The 26,817-nt window shown below is 36.3% G+C and overlaps 1 protein-coding gene across 6 annotated transcripts in view; it reads left to right on the top strand.

The window, feature by feature from the left end:
- The window catches only part of WDFY3 (WD repeat and FYVE domain containing 3), a 283,768-nt gene that overhangs the window by 104,312 nt on the left and 152,639 nt on the right, over positions 1-26,817 (top strand). For all 6 annotated transcript variants that reach the window (XM_059066368.2, XM_067035987.1, XM_067035985.1 and 3 more), the window contains 3 exons: positions 3,488-3,698; positions 15,204-15,327; positions 26,381-26,490. In XM_059066368.2, coding sequence (XP_058922351.1) covers positions 3,519-3,698; positions 15,204-15,327; positions 26,381-26,490 — 414 coding nt within the window. In that variant the 5' untranslated portion in view covers positions 3,488-3,518. The remainder of the gene's footprint in view (positions 1-3,487; positions 3,699-15,203; positions 15,328-26,380; positions 26,491-26,817) is intronic.

The raw sequence follows: 26,817 nt of genomic DNA, 5'->3' as shown, positions 1-26,817 counted from the left end.
AATTAAGGAGTTACTTAGAAAAGCTATTTTAAGTTTTTAGCTGAGCTACTCAAAGGCCATTAGTTACTTGGCAAATATATTTTTACAAATTTAGGCTATTTACTTGTTCTATAATTTAAATAACGGCAGACTGTTTAAAGGACTTAAACAGTTTTTCAATCATTTCCATAGGATTTTTAAGCTTTAACACAACAGATTAGAATAAGAAATACTGTCTGGGCTCATTGCAATAATTATCTGATTGCTATTTAAATAACCCCCTGTTGGCAGTACAAACACTTTTCTCTTGTGAAACAAAATAGAGTTTGCATTAGAAAACTAGTTCTTATGCACAATAATCTTTGTAAATATTTTGAAAATCCCTGATAACATTACCCCCCAAAATAATCCTTCTATGACTTGTCCTCAGTATTATTAAATTTTGCCTATCTCTTCTGTATTGGTTTAGAAACCTCTTATTGAGCATCTAACTAAGAAATAAATTTTCCCTTAATTTTTTATTTATCATTTTGTAAGTCTCTAAAACATAGTACTGTAAGGGCCCACACTCTTTCCTTTGCCTTACTTGCTTAAATAACAAAAAATGTAAATGAAAAGAAATTAAATGTTTCATGATCAAGTTGAAGGAAGAAATTTAAAAACTGTTGAACATAATTAATGTGTTTGGCACTTTATAGAAATGATGTTATTTTATGTATGCATTACAAAAAGCCTATGAGGAAAGATTTTACGGATGAGAAAAACCCAAGGTTCAAGGGAATTAAGAGCCTTTCACCTGAAGTTACCTATCTTATATGAACGTGTTGGTACAGATTTCACCAAGAAGTACCCATTCTTTTCTGTTCTTTCACTGCTAAAGGGTACTTTAAATATGATAGTTCTTGGTCTGAATTATACTTTAAGTTACAAACATTGAAGTGCAGACAAAGCAATGAGTCAGTAATCTGATATGCTTAAGTGTTTCTTTGTAAATTAGCAGAAAAGGAGGAATCTGAATTTTTTTCCCCATTACTGAGATTATCTGAGTAATCGAGAAATACCAGTAAATCCATTTAGCTGATTGATATATTGGGTTGGCTGTAAAGTTCGTTCAGGTTTTTCCATACCATCTTACGGAAAAACCCAAATGAACTTTTTGGTGAACCCAATATATCCCTTTGTGTCTGACAAATATAAAATAATGGTGGTACTGTGATAGCTTGATTTACGTCTAGCTAATGTCTTTGTGTGATTATGTGTGTTTGTTTACTGATAATTGATTACTGTATCTTCAGAAAAGTCAAACAGATTTCTTTTGCATTCTAATTGCAACTTGATGCTAGATAAATAAATATTCTAGAGTCACAGTTGCCAAAAATTTTGTAATTTAAAATAGGCACATGAATATAAGTAAGCAGGAAGGGCTGAACCAGGAGGTGGGAGTCCTGGATTCTCATTCAATTCTTTTTCATTGTGAGATTTTGAGCAAATTGTTCTTGTCTTGAGGCCTCACAAAAAGATAGAATTAATCCCCTCCTCAGTCCCCTTGCTTAAATTGGAATGAGGACCAAAGGAAATGGTCTGAAAGTGCTTTGACGCTCTATAAATAAGGATTGATGCCTGGCTTTTTAATGACATAGACCCCTTTTGAAAGCTGGAGATCTCTTTAAAATGTTTTTTGTAATGTTAGAGGATCATGAATCCTGTAAATCCTATCCACACGCTTTAGATTATGAACTGAAGCTATAGGTTAAGGAAAAAGAGCAGATCTATGTATAATCTAAAGTGTTAGCTAATTTATGCAAGTTTTATAGTTAACTTCAAATTTTATATTTGTCCTGGGGGTTTCCAGGACGAAAAATACCAGCATATAGTACGCTGTTTGAATGTATTTGTTGAAATCTTTATAATTTATACTTGGAGAACTCACACATTTTTCCAAGAATGAAATATGTTGAACAAGTTTGAACCGGACTGACTTTCACTTGTCATTTTGTAGTTCAGAGGGTCTCCTCAGCCCTGTGCCTGTGGTCTGAGCACTCTTCCCCACTACTGGACACCTTAGCAGTATTGAGTGCTCCTTGCACAGAGGTCCCTTGGTGCAGACCAGCCTTTGGCAGGGTGTTTTCCTGCTTCTCACCTGCGATGAGTCTCAGGTGGCCTCCTGTTGCAGTCAAGCTAGAATGCATAAACATGCGTCCTCAGGCAAACACGGAATCCACTCAAAATTCTCAAGGACAAGCATATTTAAGATGCTAGTTCTTCTAATGGTTTAAAAAAATCAATAGATGTTTAGTAAATAAACCTCTAGCTTTGCAGTGGTCTCTCATTTCTTAAGAAATGCCATGCTGGCTTATGTGGCATTAATCTTCAGTTTATTCCTACTTTTCTGTAGATTAGAAAGCAAAATTGCCTTTTACTCAAGTTCAGTATATCCATAGTGTCCTCCCAGCCTTCCTGGTTCTTTTTGTAAGATATCCTGTTTTTGTGTCTGAAATTAGCTAATTGCTGGCACAGTTCATGGTGGTTGAAAAGGGCTGATGATGCTTTCTGAAAGCTTAGCGTTATTGATTCTGGTGTATGTTCCAACCCAGTGATTGGTTTACTTATTTCTTAACTGCAGTTCTAGCCAGGGATACATACATTTTACATTGTGATTCAATACACATGAATACACCCTTACCTAAAATAAGTTTCATGAAATAATAATTACCCTTACTACATGTATTCCAATATCTTCTGTTTCATTAAAAATATTTTTATTGAGGTATAGTTGATTTACAATATTATATTTTACTTCTTTTTTTTAATTGCTTGTCATGATGTTAATTCATGTTAAATGGATTAACATGACCTGCCAAAGGGTTTCAAACTGTAGTTTGAAAAAATAGTCTTAAGTTATATGACAATTTTCACTTTTTTTCTTATGATTTATAATATATTTGAGAGTATCATTTCATTTAATTTGCATGTTTCAAACTACAACTCTTCAGTGAGGACTATCCCAAATGTAATCCTTCATCTACAAAAAAAGTAAAATAATTAAAAACAGAAAACTTTGTGGGGATTTTTGTTTGTTTCTTTCAGTTGTTTGGATGTTTTGAAGTGAGGGTGAATTTTGTGTTCTTTTATTCTTTTTCCATATAGTCAACTATTAAGCAACATATTAATTATAAGATTTATGATCCCTTTATTTGTTGAACTTGTTATGACTAACTTGGAAACGTTTGTTGCTCCTCCAGCAACAATTAATTTTTTATATTTAACGTTTTACATTTTATACAAATTGTGGCAAAGCCGGTAAGGGACACTGAGTGGCATAATTCGTAACTTGTCACTCAGGGATATTTATCAAAATTAGCTTTGCCTCTCTACCTTTTCGGTTCAAAAAAGTAGAAAAAATATTTTAGGCAGAATTTTTTTTGTTTTTCTGGCTTTTAATGAGCTCTGTGCATGCTTGACCTGGTCAAGACGATGACATTTTGACTGTATGAACATCTTCCTACAGAATTAGAAGTATTTATCACCAACCAGCCAAGATGAATATGGTGAAGAGGATCATGGGGCGGCCGAGGCAGGAGGAGTGCAGCCCGCAAGACAACGCCTTAGGACTGATGCACCTCCGCCGACTCTTCACGGAGTTGTGCCATCCTCCCCGGCACATGACTCAGAAGGAACAAGAAGAGAAACTGTACATGATGCTACCAGTGTTTAACAGGGTGAGTCCAGGTTGCCAAGCACATGCCTTCTATGATGGGGTGGTACTGCAGGAATCTTGAGGTTATAATAAGTCACAGATGGGAAAAAAATGATAGAATGAATTTTTAAGAAGCTGATTCCTTCCTTTCAGTTTGCTATAAGGTGATTTGATGTGAGATCTGGTCAGAATGAACTCCTCTTAGTTCTAGCAGATAAGAGGAAGATTGCAAGCATTTTGTAAAATGTTCCTCTAATGGTTGATGCTTGGAAGAGGGATAGGTTGTAAATTACGACTTATGTTATTTCCATTATCTTTTGAAGTGATGATTTATGGCATCAAATGGTACAGTCGCCCAAGTGCTTTTTACACTTTGAAGAATCATTTCAGTTTATTTTGTTGTTTGGTGGATTTTCTATAAAAGAACTTGCAAGAGGATAGTTATAGACTCTAGAGAGTCAAAATAGAGCTAATGTTTTAATGCATTTTGTCAAGTTGATCACATGTAGTAATCTTAGTGGGGATTTAAAAAATAATTTAAAAATTTTTATCAAAGATGTATATGTACATAGTTTAAAAAGTCAAGTACTTCCACAGGCTTATAGGGCCCTGCTGCCCTCCACTACTAATTGTTGCTGCCACTTTTAGCTCTTTCAGCTTTTATATAACATACAATACTTTTACTGCTGTCGTGATTATTCAGTTTTAATTGACTTCTTACTGAGAAATAGGAGACGTAGCTTTTCTTTTAAACTCCCCATCTCTCCAAAGCATGCACACACATACATTCACTCATACATGCTACCCTCCTCCTTATCCTTTCCATACAATAATACCATTTGTTTAAATAAGATTCAGTGCTTACAGTCTACTGACCCTGCTGTAAATTATTCATAGATTAAACTTATAGCAAACCACCACTATTTTGCCACTCTTATAGAACTTGTTTTCCCCAGACTTCGTAACATAACTGTCTCAATTTCTGTCTTTCCTCATGTCTCTTTCTTTTTCTCCCCCATCTCTCTTTTTCTCTCCTTAGACCTATCTCTGTCCTTCCCCTATCTTTCTCTCCTTCCCTTCCTGTTTCTGTCTCTTTCTCCCCATCTCTGCCTGTCTCTCCCTGTGTCTGTCTTCCCCATCTCTCTCTCCTCTCTCTCTCTGTTCCCCTCTCTTGGTCTCTGTCTCTCCCCCCGACCCCCCAGTTCTCTTTCCTTGTTTCTCCCCTCCTATGTCTTCCTCTTTCCCCTGCATCTGTGACTCATTGTCTCCCTCCCAAAGTCTCACTTGATCTCTTTATTGTTTGTTCTCTGTGTCTGTTAGTCTTTCTGTCTGAAATTTTCTAGGTTCTAATTCTCATTATTTTGACATTTTATTGAGGCTTCATGATGAACCTTCTTAATCTGCAAACTTGTACTTTTCAATTCTGGGAAAATATTTTGAAATATTTCTTTGTTAATATTCTTCCCTTTGTTTTATATGTTCCCTTCTTCTGCAGCTCTATCAATCATATATTAACTCTTCTGGATTAACCTTATGCTATCATATTTTTAACGTCCTTGATTTCTTTATTAATTTAAAATTCTGCAGTATCTCCTCATCCCTCTGAAAATATTAAAGCTTTTTCAAATTTTCTTATGCTTCTTTCATTGTTATTTGCTCCAAATTACTGTTTTTTCTTTGTTTATATTATTTTCTTTCATATTAGAGTAGTCTCCAGATGTCTGGTGATAATTGTCTATACACTGATATTTAGGAATGAGGTACTGAAACACCAATAGGAAAGTACGTGTGCAGGGGTTAGACTTTTCCAGTGGTAAGGTGATCTGGTTGGATAAAATGCAGAGATTCGTTAACCTAGGATATGTTGATATTCTGGGAAGGGGTGTTTTCCAGCCTCCTGCCTGGAGCATATATACTTGCTAGTGTTTTCTTAAAGCTAAGTTGAGGAACAAGACTGATGTTTCATATTCAGTAGATAGACTTTCACTTACTCTACAATTTGCACCTATCAGTGCTCTTGGTTGTTCCCCTCTAGGGGTTAGACCTCCACTTGGGAGGAGCAGTCACCTTCTGTTTCTGGGCTGTAAAATAAGAATATCTACCTTGTGGGGTTGGTATGAAGATGAAGTAAGATAATGTACTTAAAGCACTTAACAAATGCTTGTCCTAGGGAACTTGTGTCTATTATTGTTACTGTTGTTATGGCATTAAAAATAAAGACATTACAAGGTGAAACAAAGATTATAAACTATTTATGCTGAAATAATTTCATATTGAATATATGCTGAACTACATGTAGCTTATGTGTTACTCACACTACACCGAAGGCTAATTTGACAACAGAGAGGAGGGATAGACTCTACATATTCTGTGTTTATTTGTTTGCTTGTCTCTTCGTTTATTCTGTTATTGTTCATACTGATTCATTCAGTAAATATGCATCAAACACATAGACATTGTGCTATACATTGGAGTTCTGAGATAAGATACAGTCCAGTTTTATAAATCAGAAGTGTCATGAAGAAGATAAACATGTATTTCTGTTGGAGAAGAGATAAACACATAAACAGATAATGGAATAACAAAGAAATGTAGTATTAGAGACACACAGCAGAGTATTACGGCACCCTTGAGAAGAAAGTTACCTGAAAGTCTGTGGGGATCAGGGAAGGGGGTCTCCCTTGAGACTGTGATGTGATTCTTGAGTCCTTAAAAGATATGCATTAGCCAGCTTGGAACTAACTGGGCTAAATTAATCAAGAAGGTAATTAGAGTAAGAAGTTAAAGGCATGAATCAAGGTAAAGGCTAAAAACATTTTGATGTGTGCTGGCATCTATAAGTGGTCCAAGAAGTTGACATTATGTCAAGGAAGGGTAAAAAAAAATAAAAGACTGTCCAGTTTGATAGGAGGCACATCGTGACCGATTTTATATCATATTAAGTGCTAATACTTTTTCTCAGGTGTGCAGAGACAGTGAAGTATTCTAAGCAATAGAATAAGAAAGGAGAAGGGACCAAAGCAAGGCTGTCTCTTAGGTTTCTAATTTGGGAAACTGGGTGGATATTTTTCCTAGTAGCTGACAAGGAGAGGTATAGGGGACAGATTCAGTTTGGGGCATTGAGTCCAAACTGTTGATATTTGGGAGCTTCCCAAGTGGAGGTATTCAGTAGGCAGTTAGAAGCTCAGGTGAGGGACTGGACTGTGGGGACTACTGCAGAGATGTGGTAGTTGGAACCCTGGAAGGGGATAAGACATTACTCTTGCCTCCTACTGCCCCATGAGTTGTATGCTAAGGATGAACCATGGAGTAGATGAATGTTTAGTGAAAGAAGGGGAACCCATAAAGGATACAGAACGGGAATGGGTCAGTAGCAGTACAAAAAGAATCCGGAGAGGCTGGTTATGGAACTCAAGAGATAAAAGTTGCAAGAAGGAGGAGAGCAGTCAACACCATCCTGTATGTTAGAGAGACCCAGTAAGATGGAGACTGAAAAATGTGCATGAGATTTGCCAGTTTGAGAGTTACTAGAATGGCAGCACGAGAAAGCAGTGAGTTGAGCAGTGAATGGGAGATGAGAAGAGACAGTATGGACTCAGCTTGTAGAAATGTGAAAGAAGAGAGGACAAACGAGATTGATGGGGGTGAATTTGGCAATAGGGGGTTTGTGTTTGTATATTTCTGGTGTTTTGCTTTGTTTTTAAAAATGGGAGAGATCCAGGCATGCTCCTGAAGAGAAGGAAAGAAACCAGCAGAGAGGGAAATTAGAAATTTTTAAGACAGTAAAATTGAGCATAGAGTCAAATTACAGGTGGTGGGTGAGTGAGCCTTGAACAAGAGACACCGCACGCTGCAGGAGAGCATGTCTTGCTGGGTGTGAGCACAGATTTGTATTGAAGGTAGTGGAAAGTTGAATACGATCTTGCTTGATGGCCTCAGTTTCTTATAGTTATCAACAGAAGATGTGGTCTCTTAAGAGTTTGGAGTAAGTAGGTCGAGTAGGAGACTTTAGGGAATGGTGATGGTTTGGAATATTAATGAAAGGGAATCAAGAAGGATAGTTGGAAGGGACAATAAGACTTAAAGAGTATTGGGCTTCCCTGGTGGCGCAGTGGTTGAGAGTCCGCCTGCCGATGCAGGGGACACGGGTTCGTGCCCCGGTCCGGGAAGATCCCACATGCCGCGGAGCGGCTGGGCCCGTGAGCCATGGCCGCTGAGCCTGCGCGTCCGGAGCCTGTGCTCCGCAACGGGAGAGGCCACAACAGTGAGAGGCCCGCGTAATGCAAAAAAGAGTATTGAGGGCTCAGTGAATGTTGGAGATAATAAATTTGTACTGGATCTTATCCATGCAGGCGTGTTATTTTTCTCATTCAGTTACAAAGCAGCGTGTGTGTAGAAGTCGGAAAGACGGATAGATGCGTTATATTGGGACTGAGGTTTTGCTGGGCTGGTAAAGCAAGAAGGGCAGGAGTAGAGGGACAGAGCATAGTAAGAGAGACGAATTCACATATCACTCGTGGAATTGGGTGGGATACCATAGGAACAGAGCAGAGGATGTTCATTTTTTAATCTATGAGATAAAAGGGTGAGAGTGAGGGAGGGGAGGGGATGATAGAGTAGGAATATGATGAGAGGTAGGGAATGGTTTAAGATAGCAGTTTTGAAATTGGGAGAGAACTGATTATGGACAAGCTATTTTTTTCAAGCCCTGTTGAGGTAACAGTCATTAATTTTTATTGCAACCAGTTCTAGGAAGTTGGGTTTTTAAAATTTTTTTTATTTTTAATGTTTTTGTTTTACTTCAATGTCACAATGTACTATTGGCTATTAAGTAGTTTGAGATAATTTCCTTCTCTCAGATTCATAAACACTGACAAGGTGATGATAATGTTAAGAGTAGTTAGGACAATTGTTATTCTCAGCTATTAATATAGATTAATAACTAATATCCTGCATATGTGTCCCGTGTATTTCATCAGTTAAGCTTCCACAATTAATTCAAGTGAGTCTTAGACTGGAAGAATCAGACAAATACTTCAGGTTTTGGGGTTTTTTTTTAGAAGATTTGAGTTGCTTTTGTGATTATTCTCTATTGGTTAGACTGTTTCTCTTAGTTCTGTTGTGTTCTGTGTTGCCATGAGTCTCTATTCTTTCAAGTCAGAAGTTTTTAGTTGGCTGATTAAAAGCATATACATATGCATTGCCTTAAACCTCTAATACAGTGAGTGATTTAAATATCATAAAGGTTCATTCGACTCTTTTTTTTTTTTCTGCTTTATTGTGTTTCACTTTATTGCAGTTTTTACAGATGAAAGGTTTGTGGCAACCCTGCATTGTCAGATGATGGTTAGCATTTTTTTAAAATTAATTTTTTATTGAAGTATAGTTGATTTACAGTGTGTTAGTTTCAGGTGTACAGCAAAGTGATTCAGTTATATATATATTCTTTTTATACATATATATATTCTTTTTCAGGTTCTTTTCCTTTATCAACTTTTAACTAATGAAAAGAAAGTTATTTCTGTACTATTGTGACCAGTTTAAAAAATATATAAATTATATTCATTGGTCTATCATTAACAAACTAAAATTGTCCTTAGATAAGACATCCATTAAATTTTGAAATAGATAACCATATTTATTTAATGTTTGACAATTTATACTTGAACATTCTCCACTAGTAAGAAATAGCTTGGATGAATGAATAGCTCAGTATGGCTCCAGACTTCCTGCCACGATAGCCAAAAAGGAACTGTACTGTTGATTTTTGAGACTTTGTTTGATTCATGCCAAATGGCAAATAAACCATATTACAGTTAGACATGGATATCCATCTACAGAATCGTTTTTAAAGTGTGCTCCATACTGTCACTTCAGTGTGTGATTTGGGCCTTTAAGAGACACGAGGTTGAGAAATGGCATGTGTTGAGCCCCTTTTCTGGGCCAGGACTCATGCTGGGTTCTTCAGCTGCCTCCTGTACTCTTCATCACAGTCCTGCAAGGGCACTGCTGGTATCCTCCTTCTCCCCAGTTCTCTCAAACTGAAAGATTATGGTGAGGTCTGAGAATAGCTGGATAATATTTAATCAGCATTCTTAAAAATAATTAACCTTTAGTCCCAAGAACAAAAGCTTACAGAAAAAAATACTTCATTTAAACGTATTAAAAAATGAATAGCATTTTAGTCATCTAGAAGTTAACTGCCATTGTTAATTACCTTGGTGTATGTTATCATACTAAATTGTGTATGTTAAAATATAATCTTTACTAACTGGATCTTGTTTTAGAGACTCCTCTTGTTTTTGAATTTACTTCCAATTTATATTCAAGAAACATCTAAGTTGAATCCAGTGTCTCTTTTTTTTATCCCTCACAAGTAACCTTTGCTTTTTATTTTTTTATTTTTTATTTTTATTTTATTTTTTTTTTTGCGGTATGCGGGCCTCTCACTGCTGTGGCCTCTCCCATTGCGGAGCACAGGCTCCGGACGCGCAGGCCTAGCGGCCATGGCTCACGGGCTTAGTTGCTCCGCGGCATGTGGGATCTTCCCGGACCAGGGCACAAACCCGTGTCTCCTGCATCGGCAGGCGGATTCTCAACCACTGCGCCACCAGGGAAGCCCAACCTTTGCTTTTTAAATTGTTGACTTTAGAGGAAGGATACTCAAGTTCAGAACCAAATGCGAGATAGATCAAGAGTCAGACAGATGAACTATTTGCATATATGAGGCTTATGTTTACAAATATACAGCTTTGTTACTTATTGCATAGTACCAATATTGGAGAATGGAGCTTAGGTCTATGCAACAAAGGACTTGCTAGTTTCACCCTTGATATGGTTAGGCTTACTTACCCAATAATTGGCAAAAGTGGGCAAGCCACACTCAGAGCAGATGAGAGTACATGTTCTCTTGAGGCAGGCATACCCTAGAAGGAGAGAGAGAGGAACTGAGATACACCTTCTCATTTTCTTCTCCTGCAAATTCGTGGTCCTTAGGAACAAGCAGACTGTAAGTGTTAATGTAATGATTTATATTAATTGGTAAATGCAGTTACATCTTCACTCTCAGTTTTCAAAATCTGTTAGATATATCAAATTATTCATATACTCTGTAATTTAATTTTATATATTACGTATATTTAGGGGAAAAAAGACACCATTTTAGAAAACTTTGTAAAAATTGCTACCTCTTTTTTACTAATATTTAATAAAATTTTACTGAATAGCTTCATTCGGTAACAAATATATATTGAACCGCAGCTTCCTGCATGCCATGATACAACACCATTCATTTGTTCCCCCTGAGTATACCAAAAATATTTTAGTTGAGGAGCAGCCAGGAAATTTTCTGAAATTTATTTAGGTGGATATTTAAAATGACCCTTCTAAAAACAAGTCGAGCTGTGCTAATTCCCTTGCAAGGTGAACACTGTGCAAAGGTATAGTGATAGGGTTCCTGCGAAGTTTAATTCTGACAGTATATTACTGGGTGACTAAGAGCACAGCTTGGAATCAGACCTAGTTTTGAATTCGGTCTCCACCACCTCCTGGCATCTACCTTCTCTAACCCTTAATTTCTTTTTCTGTAAAACTGGAGTAATGTGTAGGATTTCATGAGATTCAAATGACATTACATGTCAAGTATTTGAATAGTGCTAGGCACACTGTAAAGACTCATTATATGATAATTGTTGTTATTTTTATTAAGCTTGCTAGAAGGCTTTTTGTTCCTCAGCACTGTTTTTTTCATCTGGGTAATGAATGTCACATGTCTATTATAGAATCATTCTTCTGAGTTGAGTGTATTACCGACCATTTCTCTTGTTCAACTCTCCCCTTTAACAGATGAGGGAACTAAGAACCAGAAAATTTTGACCAGAGTCCCTGTGGGTGAGAAGGTGAATCCCACCTCTGTGCTCCATTCTCTGTGGTGCACATTTACATGAATGATTGAAGCACTGTCTATTTCCCATTATTTGTGGAAGGTGGTGAATACATACCTAATACTTTTCGATTTAACTGTTGATGTCAGTCACCAAAAAATCTTTTTTCTTTACTGCCTTACACATTCAGTATTATCTAAAATGCAAGATACATGTTTTAGTCCCTGTACTTCTCCATCCTTTTCTTGCCGCATTTCCCCTCTCATTGGAAACACTCCAGCTTCACTTCCGCCTTTTGATCTCTCAAGCTCCCAATCTCTTGCCCACGGTAAGGTCTTAGCACAGTTCTTCTCACTGCCCGGAACCCTCGTTCCTTGGCTCTTTGAATTGTGACCTTTTTTCATTATTCAGCATCATCCTTCCGGGTCAGTGTCATCTAGAGGGCGTTTCCGATAACCTTTTCTCACTCCAGGCATTTCCTTTCAGTTACCCTGTTTACTTCCTTTATAACGCATCACTATCCAACATAATTTTCATTTTTAAAATAACTTAACTTTTGTCTCCTGTACATTCCATGAGAACTGGAATCATATTTGCTTTATTTGCCTTTGTGTTCACAATTCTTTACTTACTTTTGTATTCAAGGTTCCAAATACTGCCTGGCATATATAGTAGACCAGTAAATATTTATGAGTGAATAAATGAAAGAGTGAATCAATCAGTAGTGTTGGATCACTAGATTAAAGATTGTTTATGTTAAAGAAGCAGTAGTTGTTCACTTCAGATTAGCAAGTAGGACATGGTCCTTTTTCTGTAACTTTTGGCTTGGTCAATTCAAGCAGCACAGCTTTTGAAAAAAATTTCCTTATGAAAATAAAGCTGTAAATATCAGGATTTGTATGGAAAGTTAGTTGCATTTTTAACAGTGTATTATCCACCCAGCATGAAGACTGCTTGAATAACCATATGTTTATGCTAAGAAAAGAGCTATTTATTTTATGAAGTTGTCTTACTCATTTGGGGAATAACATAGTGCTTAATAATTCTTAGCAAAATATACATCAGTATATTCTGAATAATAGGAATACTTATCTACTTTAAATCACTTTGTCAAAAGGCTTAATAATTGCCTGAGCAAAATATACAATTGCTTTGTAAACACCTTCATTAGGCAGTTACATACTCATATCTGGGTGGAAGTAGAATGGCTATTCAAGCATGTGTCGTTCATCACTAGAAACCAAATGGTGTAGGTATTTTATTTGTTAAAGATAGTTGATGGTTTATTTTAAAAGATGCACTTTGAGTTGCAATATGTTATTTTTATATGGGAAAAAAAAAGGAGGAAAGAAAGGAATGAATAAACTGTCGTAATCAACTGTGAACTTCAAGCCAGGTTGATTTTAGTAACCAAATTGCTTTGGTTTGATATTAATGTGGTCTGACAGGGCTGTGCTTACTGGGCATACTTTTTAAGTCTGTGAGATATTTTTGGTTCCGTAAATTGGCCATTCTTTTTATTTTTCTAAGACACAGAAATGTATTTAATAAAAACTTCAAGAGAGAGTGACAAGTAGAATCTGTCCTTCTTGAAAGTATCCTCAAATTTAAAATTGAGGCTTCTCAATTTCTAATCTATCTCCAATTTGTTTGTTAAAGACTATGGGTATTTAGCCGGTGACATAGGTTAACTGTAAGTACATAACATTTATCAAAATCTCAGCAGAAAAACAATTAATTGCGGAGTTCCTGAAAAGAACAGTTTGTTCTTTGAGATAATTTAAAATTGTGTGTCAAGTTAAAGAACAGACTACTTGGCTAAAAGTATAACCTGAAGAACTGATTTATCATTTATTTGGTACTTTCAGCTCAATTTGAGGGTGATTGTAAGAAACATGGTGTCTATTGTAAGAATGTAAGAAACATTCCTATTACAAGGATATTATAAGTTGTATCCTTTTATTAGGGTCCTTGGAAGAAAATCTTTACATTATGGTATGAAGAATAGAGGTACTTCATTAAATATATGTTTTCCTTACCTAAGGATATTGTGAGCCATGTAATTCACGACGTTTTCTCTCCTGTATGTTTGAGCCAAAATTCGTGACTAAAATATGGCGAATATAGACTTTTTTTTCCCCAGTCTACCTCCCTAGTCTTGGTTTTATTATTTGATTGGTTTTGGTTTTTTTCTTCCTTTTTGTTTATATTCTCATATGCTACCTAAACATTTTCTAGAATTTGGTCGTGGGGGCAGGCAGCATACAAACAAACAGCCATATTCAGGGAACATCCCTGTAAAAGGCAGGGTGCTAGCTTGGCAAGGAACACAATAAGATACGTTTCCTCCCTTTGCAGTGACATTTGAACAGATAATAAGAGTGCAAAATATTGTTTAGTTAATATTACAATAGAGGGCTATCGTAATAGTTTTAGGAGACACAGAATTCTCTTTTAGCTGTAAAGAACATTTTAAAAAATATTTATTTATTTGGTTGCGCTGGGTCTTAGTTGCGGCAGGTGGGCTTCTTAGTTGTGGCAGGCAGACTCCTTAAATGCAGCTTGCTGGCTCCTTAGTTGCCCCATGTGAACTCTTAGTTGCGGCATGTATGTGGGATCTAGTTCCCTGACCAGGGATCGAGCCCAGGCCACTTACATTGGGAGCATGGAGTCTTATCCACTGTGCCACCAGGAATGTCCCACTATAAAAAACATTTTTTAAAACAATATTCCAGGATGCATCCAGTTATATAGCTATTATAATACTATTTCTTTTCCTATGACAGTCTGTCCAGGTTTTATTTTTTTCATTCTCTTTGCTGAACCCATGCCAGTTTAAGAATGATTTATTCTGGGCTTCCCTGGTGGCGCAGTGGTTGAGAGTCCGCCTGCCGATGCAGGGGATACGGGTTCGTGCCCCGGTCCGGGAAGATCCCACATGCCGCGGAGCAGCTGGGCCCGTGAGCCATGGCCGCTGAGCCTGCGCGTCCGGAGCCTGTGCTCCGCAACGGGAGAGGCCACAACAGTGAGAGGCCCGCGTACCACAAAAAAAAAAAAAAAAAAAAAAAAGATTTATTCTAAAGTTCATCTAGTGTAAATTTTTATAGACAAGTGTATTTCATGACCCTCTCATTCATTTTTATTCTAGTCTTTTCGTTAACAGTCTTGTTTTGGGAATTATTATGGTTAGAATTCAGAAATTCTGAGGTAGGAGTTTAGTAAATTCTGTATTCAGCCAGGACTTAGCATTAGATAAGTCCTTGCTTTTGCCATCTGATACGTCTTTTCGCCATCAAAGGAACTTACCACTTTTCTCTAAATTCTTAATTTAGATTTCTTCAGAGAAACATTATATTTTCTAAAGTTTATTAGTAAGATTGATTTAAATTTTATAGATAACGGGTCTTTGGCCTTTCAATTTTGTTTATTTAATCATTCATTCAACAAATTATTTTACATGTGTAAAAAAATGTGGTTAGATGGGATTTATTGAAAGAGTTATGTTTTAAACTTATTCAGATCGAAGTCACTATGCAAGCATACTTTCTTTTATTTGATTTTCAAGTCATACCACACTTTGAAAAGCACATAATAAAAGAAAAAAATTGACAATGCTGTATTAAAATTGTTTTTCTCATCCACAGGTCTTTGGAAATGCTCCGCCAAATACAATGACAGAAAAATTTTCTGATCTTCTGCAGTTCACAACACAAGTCTCACGACTGATGGTGACAGAAATTCGAAGGAGAGCATCAAACAAATCCACAGGTATTTTTACAGAAACCACCAAAAACTAATTTATTTGAATGGACAGTTTGGTAAAAGTGTTGTCGAAATCTAACAGAAAATTGACCTGATTTTAAGCACATGGATTTTAGTACCAAGCCCCATTCCCATTCTTACTGTCACATTCTTCTGTTGGTATCAGCACCTTTTACTCTCAAGTGGAGTAGTTCTACCCAAGGCTACTTGCCTTGGACCACTACCACCCCTGCCCTAACCCTTTTAACAGCACTCTGTTTCCTTCTGAGCAAAATCCAAATTCCTAGCATGACATTCAACACAAACTCAGGACCTGGAAATACATATATATACCCACACATTTTTGCATACCCTTTTTTATTTCTTGTTTCCTTTTTCTATATTTCAACCAAATTGCGCATTACTTATAGTCCCAAACATGTCTGTGCTCTTTTTTCTATTCTTGTGATGCTTCATTCAGGAAGGAGCATCTCCCCCCATATTAGTACATCTAAATCTTCTCAGCTTGAATTAAGTCACACTTCCTAGATAGAATGTTTCTTGATTCCCTTAATCAAAGGAAAAGTTTTCTCTTCTTAACTACTCAGCTTCATGAGTGGAGTTTATGTATGTATCTTTATCTTTCTATTAGACCATAAACTATTTATGAGTCTTTATATAACCTATAGTCTTTACCACAGTGCTTTACACAGTAGGCCTTTTATAAATGCTGCCTGAATAACTATTCTTACTCATAATTAGGTAATTTTAAACTTCATAAAGTATCATCCCATTTAATCAACTGTAAAATAAGATTTTTTTATTTTAATTACCATTACTCATTTTCTAAATTAGCAATATGTTTGAAGGATTTTATCTTAATTTTTATCTTGTTGCTTTGGTTTTTAGTGGTTGTTTGAGTGATAGCTTTCCTATTGAAGCATTAGACCAAGAAATCAATAATTTAAGTTTTGTTTCTATTGTCTCTTTGAAAAATCACTTATCATTTCCACCCATTGAATTATTATCTTTCCAATTGTAACAGTAATGCCTTTGTTATATAATCCTATTTTTTAATTTAGTTTTTACTTTTAGTTTTAAAAGTATATAGGTGCATGGTTTTAAGGGTCAAATAGTTTATAGGTTTATTAAAAACAGTATTTCCCTTCCATCATCCTGGTTCATCCTCATTTTGCACTCCTAAGATACACTGACTTGCTATGTCTCTTAACTTTTTTTGATATTTACCTCTGTGTCTCTAATGTGCTTATACTGTGTGCCCTTGATTTTTCATATTTAGATACCATCTCCAGGCTTACCACAAGAGAAGTGAGACTTTTAAACTCACCACCACTATCCCACAGATTCTCACTTCTATATCCCCATATCATTCTATCATAATTTGATTAGATCAGTATTCATTATATTATTGTGACTGAAAACATACAAAGATGAGCCATATGGTATACTCTGATTACTCTTCCTTTCTTGAAAACTTCTCTACCTCTATCAGAGTTAATAATTGCCTTTTTAAAAAAAGACTAGTTTTCTACATTTTCATTATGCATTCTTCCCCTACTCCTCTGTTTTTCTGAATTTCCCCCAATATCATTGAAGACATCAGATATTCTGTCAGTTTCATCTTCTTGCAAATAGCTCTTCCAGAACCTTCTGGTCTTCTTTAATCTGTAGTAGTTGCTTTCTAGACCATCTGGACAGCTGTCACATTTTCATCTTCACTCACTTCATCCTGGGATGTCTTTCCTCTTCTCTGGGATGGAGCTTCTGTTTCCAGAATTTCATGTCATCTTTTTCTCAAATTAACTTCCTCATTTTTGGTAAAATATCTTTTCCAGCAGCCTCCTGAAAAAGGATGCAGGACAGTTATTATTTTGGTTTTTGGATTTTGTTTTTGTTTTTGTTTTTAGAAATCTGTGAGTGAAAATTCCTTTGACTCTTGCTATATAAAATGAGTTCTTTCCCCTTAACCAAGGAAGGTGACAAGCTTTCAGGTACCAGGGCTTAGAACAAACTTTATCACATCATACGGGATGGCTTTATTGCAGAAAGGGGAACTTGTAGAACCAGGCTTCAACAAGAGAAAAGAAGGCACAGATCCATCACCCTCATTATCTCACAGAAGTGTGCTTGGGATATTCCCCACCCAGAGCATGAATGCAATCTTAATGGTGAAGAAACACCATTTGTGATCTAAGCTGTTTGAGTACTGAATCTGAGTTCTCATTGGATGTTTCTAGGAGTTGTTTGAGAATGCTAGCTGTTTAGTTCCAGGAGACTTGGGGGCCCAGGGGAAGCTACAGGCCCTCCCACAGGGAGTGGAAGCTATGAGTGTCATAGAAAATTGAGCTTGGGTGCAGTACCTCTGGGAACATGGTCAGTGGGTCCTTCTCCAGGCAGCCTAGGTTGAACTCTCAAGATTTTGGAAAATCTCTCAGATCACATTACATTTATCCTCCTTTCGGTGGATATAAGGTTCTAGATTGGAAATCATTTAATCTCAGAATTTAAAAATCATTTCTCCATCATATTTTAGATTCCTATACTCCTAGGGAGAAATCTGAAGCTACCTAAATTCTCCATTCTTTCTCTGGCCTGTATTTTGTGTGTGTGTGTGTGTGTGTGTGTGTGTGTGTGTGTGTGTGTGTGTGTGTTTTATAAAAGCATTTAGAATCCTCTTGTTGGCCCTCCTCTTCTAAAATTTCATGATAACATGCCTTGGAGTGGACCTATTTTTATACATTATGCTGAGTACTCACTGGACCTGTTTAGTCTGGAAATTCATATCCTTTAATTTTGAGAAAGGTTTGTGAATTGTTTATATAATAATATCCTCCCCTCTGTTTTCTCTTTCTTATCACATATACCCCTAAGACTGTCCCTCTCATTTTCTTATCTTTCCTCTCTTATTTTCTATCTTTGCCTTTTTACTCTCTTTGCTAGGAGAGCTTTTCGGTTTTACCATCTATTCCTTCCGTAGATTTGTTTGTTTGTTTGTTTTCCCCATTTGTGAACATGATACTTTTAATTTCTGAGAGTTTTTTTTTTTCTTTTTTATTGATGTTTCTTGTTTTTCTTTCATGGCTTCTCTTAACTCTCTGAGGTTTCTTTTTCTTTTCTTTTTTTAAAATTTCTTTTCAGATTTTTATCTTCCTCCACAGTCTGTTTCTTTCAGGTAATCTTTTTTGTTACTTTATTTTTGTCTCTGTCTTTTATATTAGAGAATGTCCTCATGTGTCTCATCCTTGGCCCTCTACTGCTGTGTAAGAATGGAACCTTGGAAAGTTGCTGGGTAGCCTTGTAATTGTGGCTGGAGCTTGCCTGTGCCTCAGCCTAGGGTCATTTTGCTGAGCCGTTCTGTTGACCATCTTTCCCTTGAGCTAGACAGTCCCCAGAGAAGAATGTCCAGTCTTTACTTAGTATATGTCTGACTCTGAACATTTTAGAAGCCAGTGTCTGAGGACCCTCAACATTTAGTATCAATACATAAACTTCTATTTTATCTTCATGATGAGCCCACAACGGTGCCTGGTGTAATGTCATTGTCCCCCCCTCCACCCCAATCCAAACATCCTCTGTTTTTCTTTTTAGTGAATAAATCTCTAGTACCCACATAGTGGGGATCTGGGGGTCTAGCCGCTCTTACACAGACTTCACCAGTCCTTCTGTGTACAGTCCCACATTTACTTCTGCTTCTAAAGGTACTTAGTGCCACCAATTCCTGAGCCTCTTGGAGGTTGTGTTGTAGCCAGTTGCTTTTGTATTTTCCTTGTACTTGCTTTAAGTTAAGATTCTAGAGTCTGCTAAATCAGTTCCCACTAATTTCTCTGCTATTTTAGTATCCCAAATGTAGTTGTTTTCACCTTTCCTATTTTCTTTGTTCTTATGGGTTTATGCTTTTTAAAAAAAATCCTTAAGGGCTTCCCTGGTGGCGCAGTGGTTGAGAGTCCACCTGCCAATGCAGGGGACACAGGTTTGTGCCCCGGTCCGGGAAGATCCCACATGCCGTGGAGCGGCTGGGCCTGTGAGCCATGGCTGCTGAGCCTGTGCATCTGGAGCCTGTGCTCCGCAACGGGAGAGGCCACAACAGTGAGAGGCCTGCATACCACCAATAACAAACAAACAAAAAATCCTTAAACAACAATTTTATGGGCATATTAGTCTGCTTGGACTGCCATAACAAAATATCATAGACCAGTATAAAACAGGAATTTTTCTTCACGATTCTAGAGGCTGAAAGTCTAGGAGCATGATGCCAGCATGATTGGTTTCTGGTGAGATCTCTCTTCCTGGCTTACAGATGGCACCTTCTCAATGTGGCCTCACCTCCAGGAGAGAGAGCTCTCTGGTGTCTCTTCTTATAAGGGCATTAATCCCATCATGAGGGCCACATCCTCATGACCTCATCTAAACCCAATTACCTCCCAAAGGCTCCATCTCCAAGTACCATCCCATTAGGAACTAAGGCTTCAAATATGAATTCTGGGGGGCCACAATTCAGTTTATAGCAGTGAGGTTTCAGGACAGAGAAGAGAGAAATGCACGTGCTCAACCTTCCATCTTTAACGGGGGGCCCATTATGGAGTCTTTGGAGCAACAGCCATTGAAGTATTTTTAGATTGAGGACAAAATCTCTTAATCAGAAGCTGTACATTATATGAATTGATGTACGGATTTCAGTGAGGCAGTTTTAATTATATTTGTAGTCCTTGAAGCAAGTCTGGTGAGAGGTGGTCAAGATAGTTAAAGGTAAACTTCCTGTCTTTTCCCTTCTCCACCAGAATGGGATTTCATCCTTTTTTTTTAATCTTTATTGATCTCAGTTGTTCCTATACAAGTGAAAAGTTTGTCTTAACTATAAGATTTCTGTGTTTTATGCCTTTTTAGCTATTTTAAATAGATAGTATGAAGGGAAATTTCTTTGTCACATGTTGACTCCTGTCATTGCATTTTCTTTTTTGAGTGACATCCCTAGATTAGAAAAAAAAAGATCCAAAGCTTATTTATCCTCTGTTCGCTGTTGCTGTCTTTATGAATACCTAATCTGCATGTTTGTAGAAAAACATTTTTCTACATTGGAAGTTTGTTTTCCTAAATCTCTTTACAGTTTTATATCCATAGGGAAATAATGAAGAGTATCTTAAATGGAGGAGATGTCTCATTGTTAATTACAGTAATAGTTACGTAAGTTTTTTTTTTTTTTAACTTTCTATTTTGAAATAATTATGGACTCACAGGAAGTTGCAAACATAGTTAGAGCCCCTTGTGCCCTTCCTTCCTCCATTGGTGACATATTGTTTGCCAGGTATTTTAAGATACATTTTTTCATATCATGTAATTCCATGTAAGTTTTAGTTTTAAACTTTTGAAATTCATTAACTTCAGAATCCAGTGAGATTCAATTCAATTTTGTGTAAGTTTTACCTCCACAAGAGAAACCTTTCCATATCACCCTATCTCAAACAGATCTTTTATCCTCTGTCTCCACACCAGTGAGTATTTATTCAGTCACCTTAAATACTTCCTTTAGAGGTTTGTCATCATCTGAAAGTACCTTGTTTATTTACTTATTTAATGTTATTGTCTCTTGTGTTCACCCCTGTATCACCTAAAAGAATGCTTGTCACAGATTAGGTGCTCAAAAAATTTTTACTGATTTTGACATAGGATTTCTCTGTGCTCCCTCCCACACCATTATGCTTTAAGAGTTAGAAGAGTGTTAGAAAAGCCAGCTTACTGATGTTTAAGAGAGAAAAGCATAGTTTTGGAGTGTCTTGTCTGTCAGCCTTGAAGAACTCTGGCTTTTGGAATCCTTGTTCTCTTCTTTAATTTTAGTTTTGAACATTGGAAGTTTCTTTTGATCAGTGCTGTTATCAAAAGTACTTTCATGGAGATTTTTTGATATTTTGATTTTTCTAGTAAAAAATTCTAGATTTTGAGTATCCAGGTACATCCTGAATCATCTTTCTTCTTGCATATCCCATTCTGGTTTTCCGATTGATCAATTGATTTCTATTGTGGTAAAAACACTAACATGAGATCTGCCCTCTTAACAAACTTCTACATGTACAGTACAGTAAATTGTAAGTACAATGTTGTACAGCAGATCTCTAGAACTTTTTCATATTACACAACTGTAACTTTATACACATCAGCAACTTTCCATTTCTTCCTCCTCTCTGCTTCTATGAGTTTGGCTGCTTTCAATACCTCACATAACCTTTTATTTTATAGGAAGTTATCATTGAAAGTAATTCTTGTTATGATTTACTTGCACATAATTTTTCTCCAAAAAGAAGCAGGTGGAATGAGTCCTCTATTGTTCTTTTGAAAATGGGCTCTATCTGTTGTGTATCAGAGAAAGATTATTTTTCCAGGACTCCTCTGAATTTGGTGTGAAATACTTAGTTTGTTACCTAATCACCATTCACATATCATGTCTTTTTACCAGATCACTTCTAACATTCATTGTAGATATCTCAGTAGGAACCATGCTTATTGGAAATTCTGTTGTTTAAATCTATCCATCAGAAGTTAGTAAAAATGGAAAATTTTATGTAGGTCAACGTGCAAAGTGGGTACATGGGCTGATTTGTAATAAAGTAGTCCTCTTCTCTCTGTCTCTCTTAATTCTCTTGGTTATAGCCTCCCTGTGGTTTTGTTACAAATATGTAGTGACTTTCAACTAATTTGAAAAAATACATAATTTTGAGGCTTCCCTGATGGCGCAGTGGTTGAGAATCTGCCTGCCGATGCAGGGGACACGGGTTCGTGCCCCGGTCCGGGAAGATCCACGTGCCACGGAGCGGCTAGGACCGTGAGCCATGGCCGCTGAGCCTGCGCATCCGGAGCCTGTGCTCCGCAACGGGAGAGACCACAACAGTGAGAGGCCCGCATACCGAAAAAAAAAAAAAAAAAAAAAAAAAAAAAAAATATATATATATATATATATATATATATAAAATTTTGTATCCATATTGTGTACAGGACATGGCTTAAGACTTTTCCCTATCTCTTCTAGTTATTTGTTAAGTTCAGCCATGTAGTCTGCTTAATTCTAAGGTCAGTCACTGGTCGATTTTACATCATTGAAAGAGAAAATTCCCACCTGTGTAAAAATAGTATCTTCAGTTTATTGTTAATGACTTTGCTGCATGCTAGGTGCCACTGTTAAGCCCAGTGCTGTAATACCCCCTGGGCGGCGGCCCAGTGATAGAGAAGCCAAATGATGCTGACCACAGTTGGCATCTGGTGCAGCATCTTGTGGTGGGATTAGTATAATGTAGTGAATCACCAATTAGACAACCCAACCTTTTTTTTTAAACAGAAAAACAGTGTGCCCCGCTGTCCTCCAAGGATATCAAAGCCACATCACCTTCAGGTAATTTCATTCCCAAGGTGTGATGATGTATTATCAAATGGAAAGAAGCATGGAAGCTATGAGTCCTAATACTATTTTTCTCACTAACGTGGAAGTGGTTTTTTTTGGAAGGGAGGGATGGGAATGGACATTTAGGGCTTGGTTTCTTCATTAATGAAAAAAGTGTAATAGTACTATTGATGTGTCTCCCATTATCATCCTGAAGCATAAGTTTGAAAATGACTATGCTTTAAATGGACTTTGCAAAAGGAAAAATTATTGTATTACACTTATTATTAACATGTTTTGTGTTCTGGTTGTTCTGAATGCTGTCTAATTGAATTTACTTATGCTCTCTCAGTGTAGACTGGGAACTTAACATTTCCTTTAAAACTGTCTACATTCTATTCTTATTTAATCTAATAATGAGCTCTACTAACTTCATTTCTGTATTTTTTTGGCCTATGTGTACTGAAATGCAGCATGAAAGCTAAAGCTTAAATCAAAATGATTAGAAACTCTCAAGATGGGCTGATATCAATATGTTCTTTTCATTATAATCTTATAATCTTAAGTTAAATCAGTGTTTAAATTTGTATTTGTTAAAAATTAGTGAAAATAAAAAAGATCATAATGCAATATTTTTTGACTAGGAGCATTTTTCAAAGTTTTAAGAAATTCTGTGGTTTATGGAGGTTTAATATGTTGTCTACATAATTTTTTAAAGATAGCACTAAATGTTACGTACTTTTACAATGAGCTTCTTGATTTATTTAAAATGAAAACTCGGAGATCCCATCAAGTTGTTTTGCATGGCAACCTACTGAAATTAGTAGGTGAAAGTAAAATAGTTCTTCTGAATATGTTTGTTATGTAAAGATAGTCTATTTTATCAATGAGTTTCCAGTCTCTCCCATATCATTCAGCCATAACTATTGTCAAGACCTCTTTGTATGCATCTGTAATTCAAAGCCAGATAACGCAATTATACATTATTGCTGATGTAAGTGAAGTCTCTATCTTCTTCTGAAAAAGAGCAGTTGTTATTATTAAGTTGGTAAAATTGTTAAAGGGACACCATTAATAATTATACTGTCTTGATCCTTTTCAAGGTTTATTTTCATACGTATTATCTCATTTAATCAGCTCAGCAATCTACTGAGCTGTTGTAACGTTTAATAACAAATAGGACATTTTTGAAAATACATTGTCTTTTCTTATCTTGAGGAATATCTTAATGTTCATTGTCAACCAAAACAGAAGAAAGCACATACTTTTGTAAATGCCATTGATCAGATAGATATATGGAACTGTTTCAAACCAAGAATACATTTTTGGTGTTTTGGTTCTCAAAATAACCATTGGCATTCATTGTTCATAATTGGCAGCTTGTTGAATAGCAGTGAAAAAACATATTTGTCCAAACTTCTTTTAATGTTAATAGTGTTAAGTACTATGGGTGGAATCTGGAGTCACTCAAAATGTGTCTCATATGTAGGTTTCTAGATTCTGTACCAGGGAGATAAATTTGTTTATCTTTTAAAGTAGGTTTAGTTCTTCAAAATATTTTTTTCCCTCTGTGAGAGACATAGGTGGTATTGATCAGTTGATTTACCAATCAATGTTTCTTTTTTTAATGAAATAGAATTTTATTACATTGGTTTAATTGTAAAATAAGCAATTTGAAGACTGCAGGTATTCTTTTTTAAGATGTTGAGTTATGAAATTGGAAATGGCACAATTTAAAACCAAAGTTGCCTGGTTACCAAGAAACCTAGGAAATGAAAGCATAGCATGTCAGCCTTTGATTAAGAATTTTAGCCAACTGGTAAGGAGCTGTTTTCCTTACATGAGCATTTAATTCCTATCAAGGAAAGACTGCTCGTGTTATATAGCAAATGGCTGGGGTCCATTGTAGGCTTGCAGGAAAAATTTGCACGTTAATTTTTACCAATGATCTTAAACCATGATTGCTAAAGATGGTTTCTCAATGGTATTCTTTTATTTGTTTTCTTCTTTCTCTATTTAATCAGCCTTGAACATTGCTTTCTTTGTATTACTCCCCTTTCAAAACTTTCAGGAATTTCTGTTACTCATAATAAATGCAAACCTCCTGATGTTCTTGAGAAGTTGAATTCAATGTGTCCTTCTTTGATCTCCCTGGGTTGATTTATTCACTCATTTAACAGGTGTTTATTGAGTGCCCACTTAGTGCCAGTGATGTGCTCCATACTGGGGATCAGCTCTGAACAAGGCTGACAGAGTCTGCTCCCATGGTGTTTATTTTCTAGAGAGGGGCAAGAGATTATAAAATCAGTGAGCATGAATACAGTAATTTCAACATTTACCAGATACTGAATACCAGAAGTAAACCAGGGTTCTGTTGACTTCTCTTTTCCAGTAAATTTTTTTTATCACTATCTTTATCTTTTACAGGCTAAGCAGCCTGGATTTGAATATAAGTTCTGTCCCTGACTCTAGGCAAATTACTTATCCTCTCCATTTCTCAATTTATATTGTAATAAGGGGTCTAAGAATAGAAAATAACAGGGTTCTACATAAAGATTAAATGAGTTGAATCTGCAAGCACTTAAAACAGTGCTTGTTGTACAGTTAAGACTCAGTAAAAATAAGGTATCTTAAAAAATTTTCCTTTAACATGTTCTTTCAGATGGAAGTATATTAAGATGAAATATGCCCAGCACAGTATCATGTGTATGTTTTGTATCATTCAATTATTGAATAAAACACTTTTATCTTGATTGTCTTAAATGTCTTAAAGGAAAGAATACCTCTAAAGTAATCTAAATTCTGTTCTACATCCTGTGTCTTTATGACGTGTTAAGTATACGTTAGTAACTTAACATGTTGGTTTACAGTGAACAGATTGGACTTATTTTCTGACTTTAATTCATCTCCTATTACAATGTAAAAATTGATGAGCTCTGTGCTGATAAAATTAAATGCATGGTTAAGGATTTATCCATTTTCCCTTATCCTTAAAAACATAATCAACTAAGTTGACTTTCAGAGATTCTTCCAACACTACAGTTCTATGAATGACTCCCTCACTGTTTATCTCTTCCTAATGTCAGCTGTTCAGGTTACCCCTTGTGTGTATCACTGAGCCAACCTCCTAATTTGTTTCCCCCATCAATCTCTTTGCCCTTGCAGTTTGTCATAGATATCACTCTAAATTAATAGTCTTAAAATAATCCTTTCATCATCTACTTTGCTCAAGAAACTACATTTGCTCCCTCTTGCCCAAAGAGTCAAATACAGACAGCCCTTAGCTTACCTTCCTTCATAAGTAGGCATTTTCTGTCACTACTATTGATATTAGACTCTAATTCTCAACACATGCTCTTCTAGAATGTGAACCCTATGTTATTACAGTTGTTCCTCTTGATCATTCCTGTAGCCACACTTTTGTTTTAATACAGTGCCTAATCTCTCTGTTTCCATCCCTCCCTCCCAGTTTCTAGGGAGACTTGTTTTCCAGGCAGGTTTAACTCAAATTTCCCCTATTCCATGACTCTTTTTGTCTAGTTTGTGACATACCTTTTCCTAAAATATATGGGTTGACTTTTACATTTCTGTATTGATATGATGACATCTACATATACCATTAAAACATTGCTGTCTTTAACATATTTTGTATGTGACTTCTCTCCACCTAATGACTTTCCTTTGGTTTTATAGAGGCTGCAAGTCGGGCCATAGTCCAATTCTTGGAAATCAATCAGAGTGAAGAAGCCAGTAGAGGTTGGATGCTTCTGACAACAATTAATTTGTTAGCATCCTCTGGTCAGGTAAGTTCTTTGTTTTCATGCTTGAAATGTCTTTTTATCCTCTTGGGATTTTGTGAAATTAAATTTATCATCATATCCAAATAAGATTTTATGATAATCTGTGTATTCTTCTAATTCTTCTTACACATTATTTCATGCTTCTCACAACATCTGTATAAGGAGGTTAATGTTTCCATTTGACACATGAGGAAATGCTTAAATTAGAACAGTGTTTTCCATCTTTGTCACATCATAGCACACATAGAGCATGGTACCATTTGTACAGCACACTGGGCAAAAAGATGGGCTACCTGTGGCTGGAGGGAAGTAGCCCAGGAACTGCATTTC

Source organism: Kogia breviceps, chromosome 6 (assembly GCF_026419965.1).
Source record: "Kogia breviceps isolate mKogBre1 chromosome 6, mKogBre1 haplotype 1, whole genome shotgun sequence".
Classification (NCBI taxonomy): Eukaryota; Metazoa; Chordata; class Mammalia; order Artiodactyla; family Physeteridae; genus Kogia; species Kogia breviceps.
This window is presented reverse-complemented; position numbering and strand designations above follow the sequence as displayed.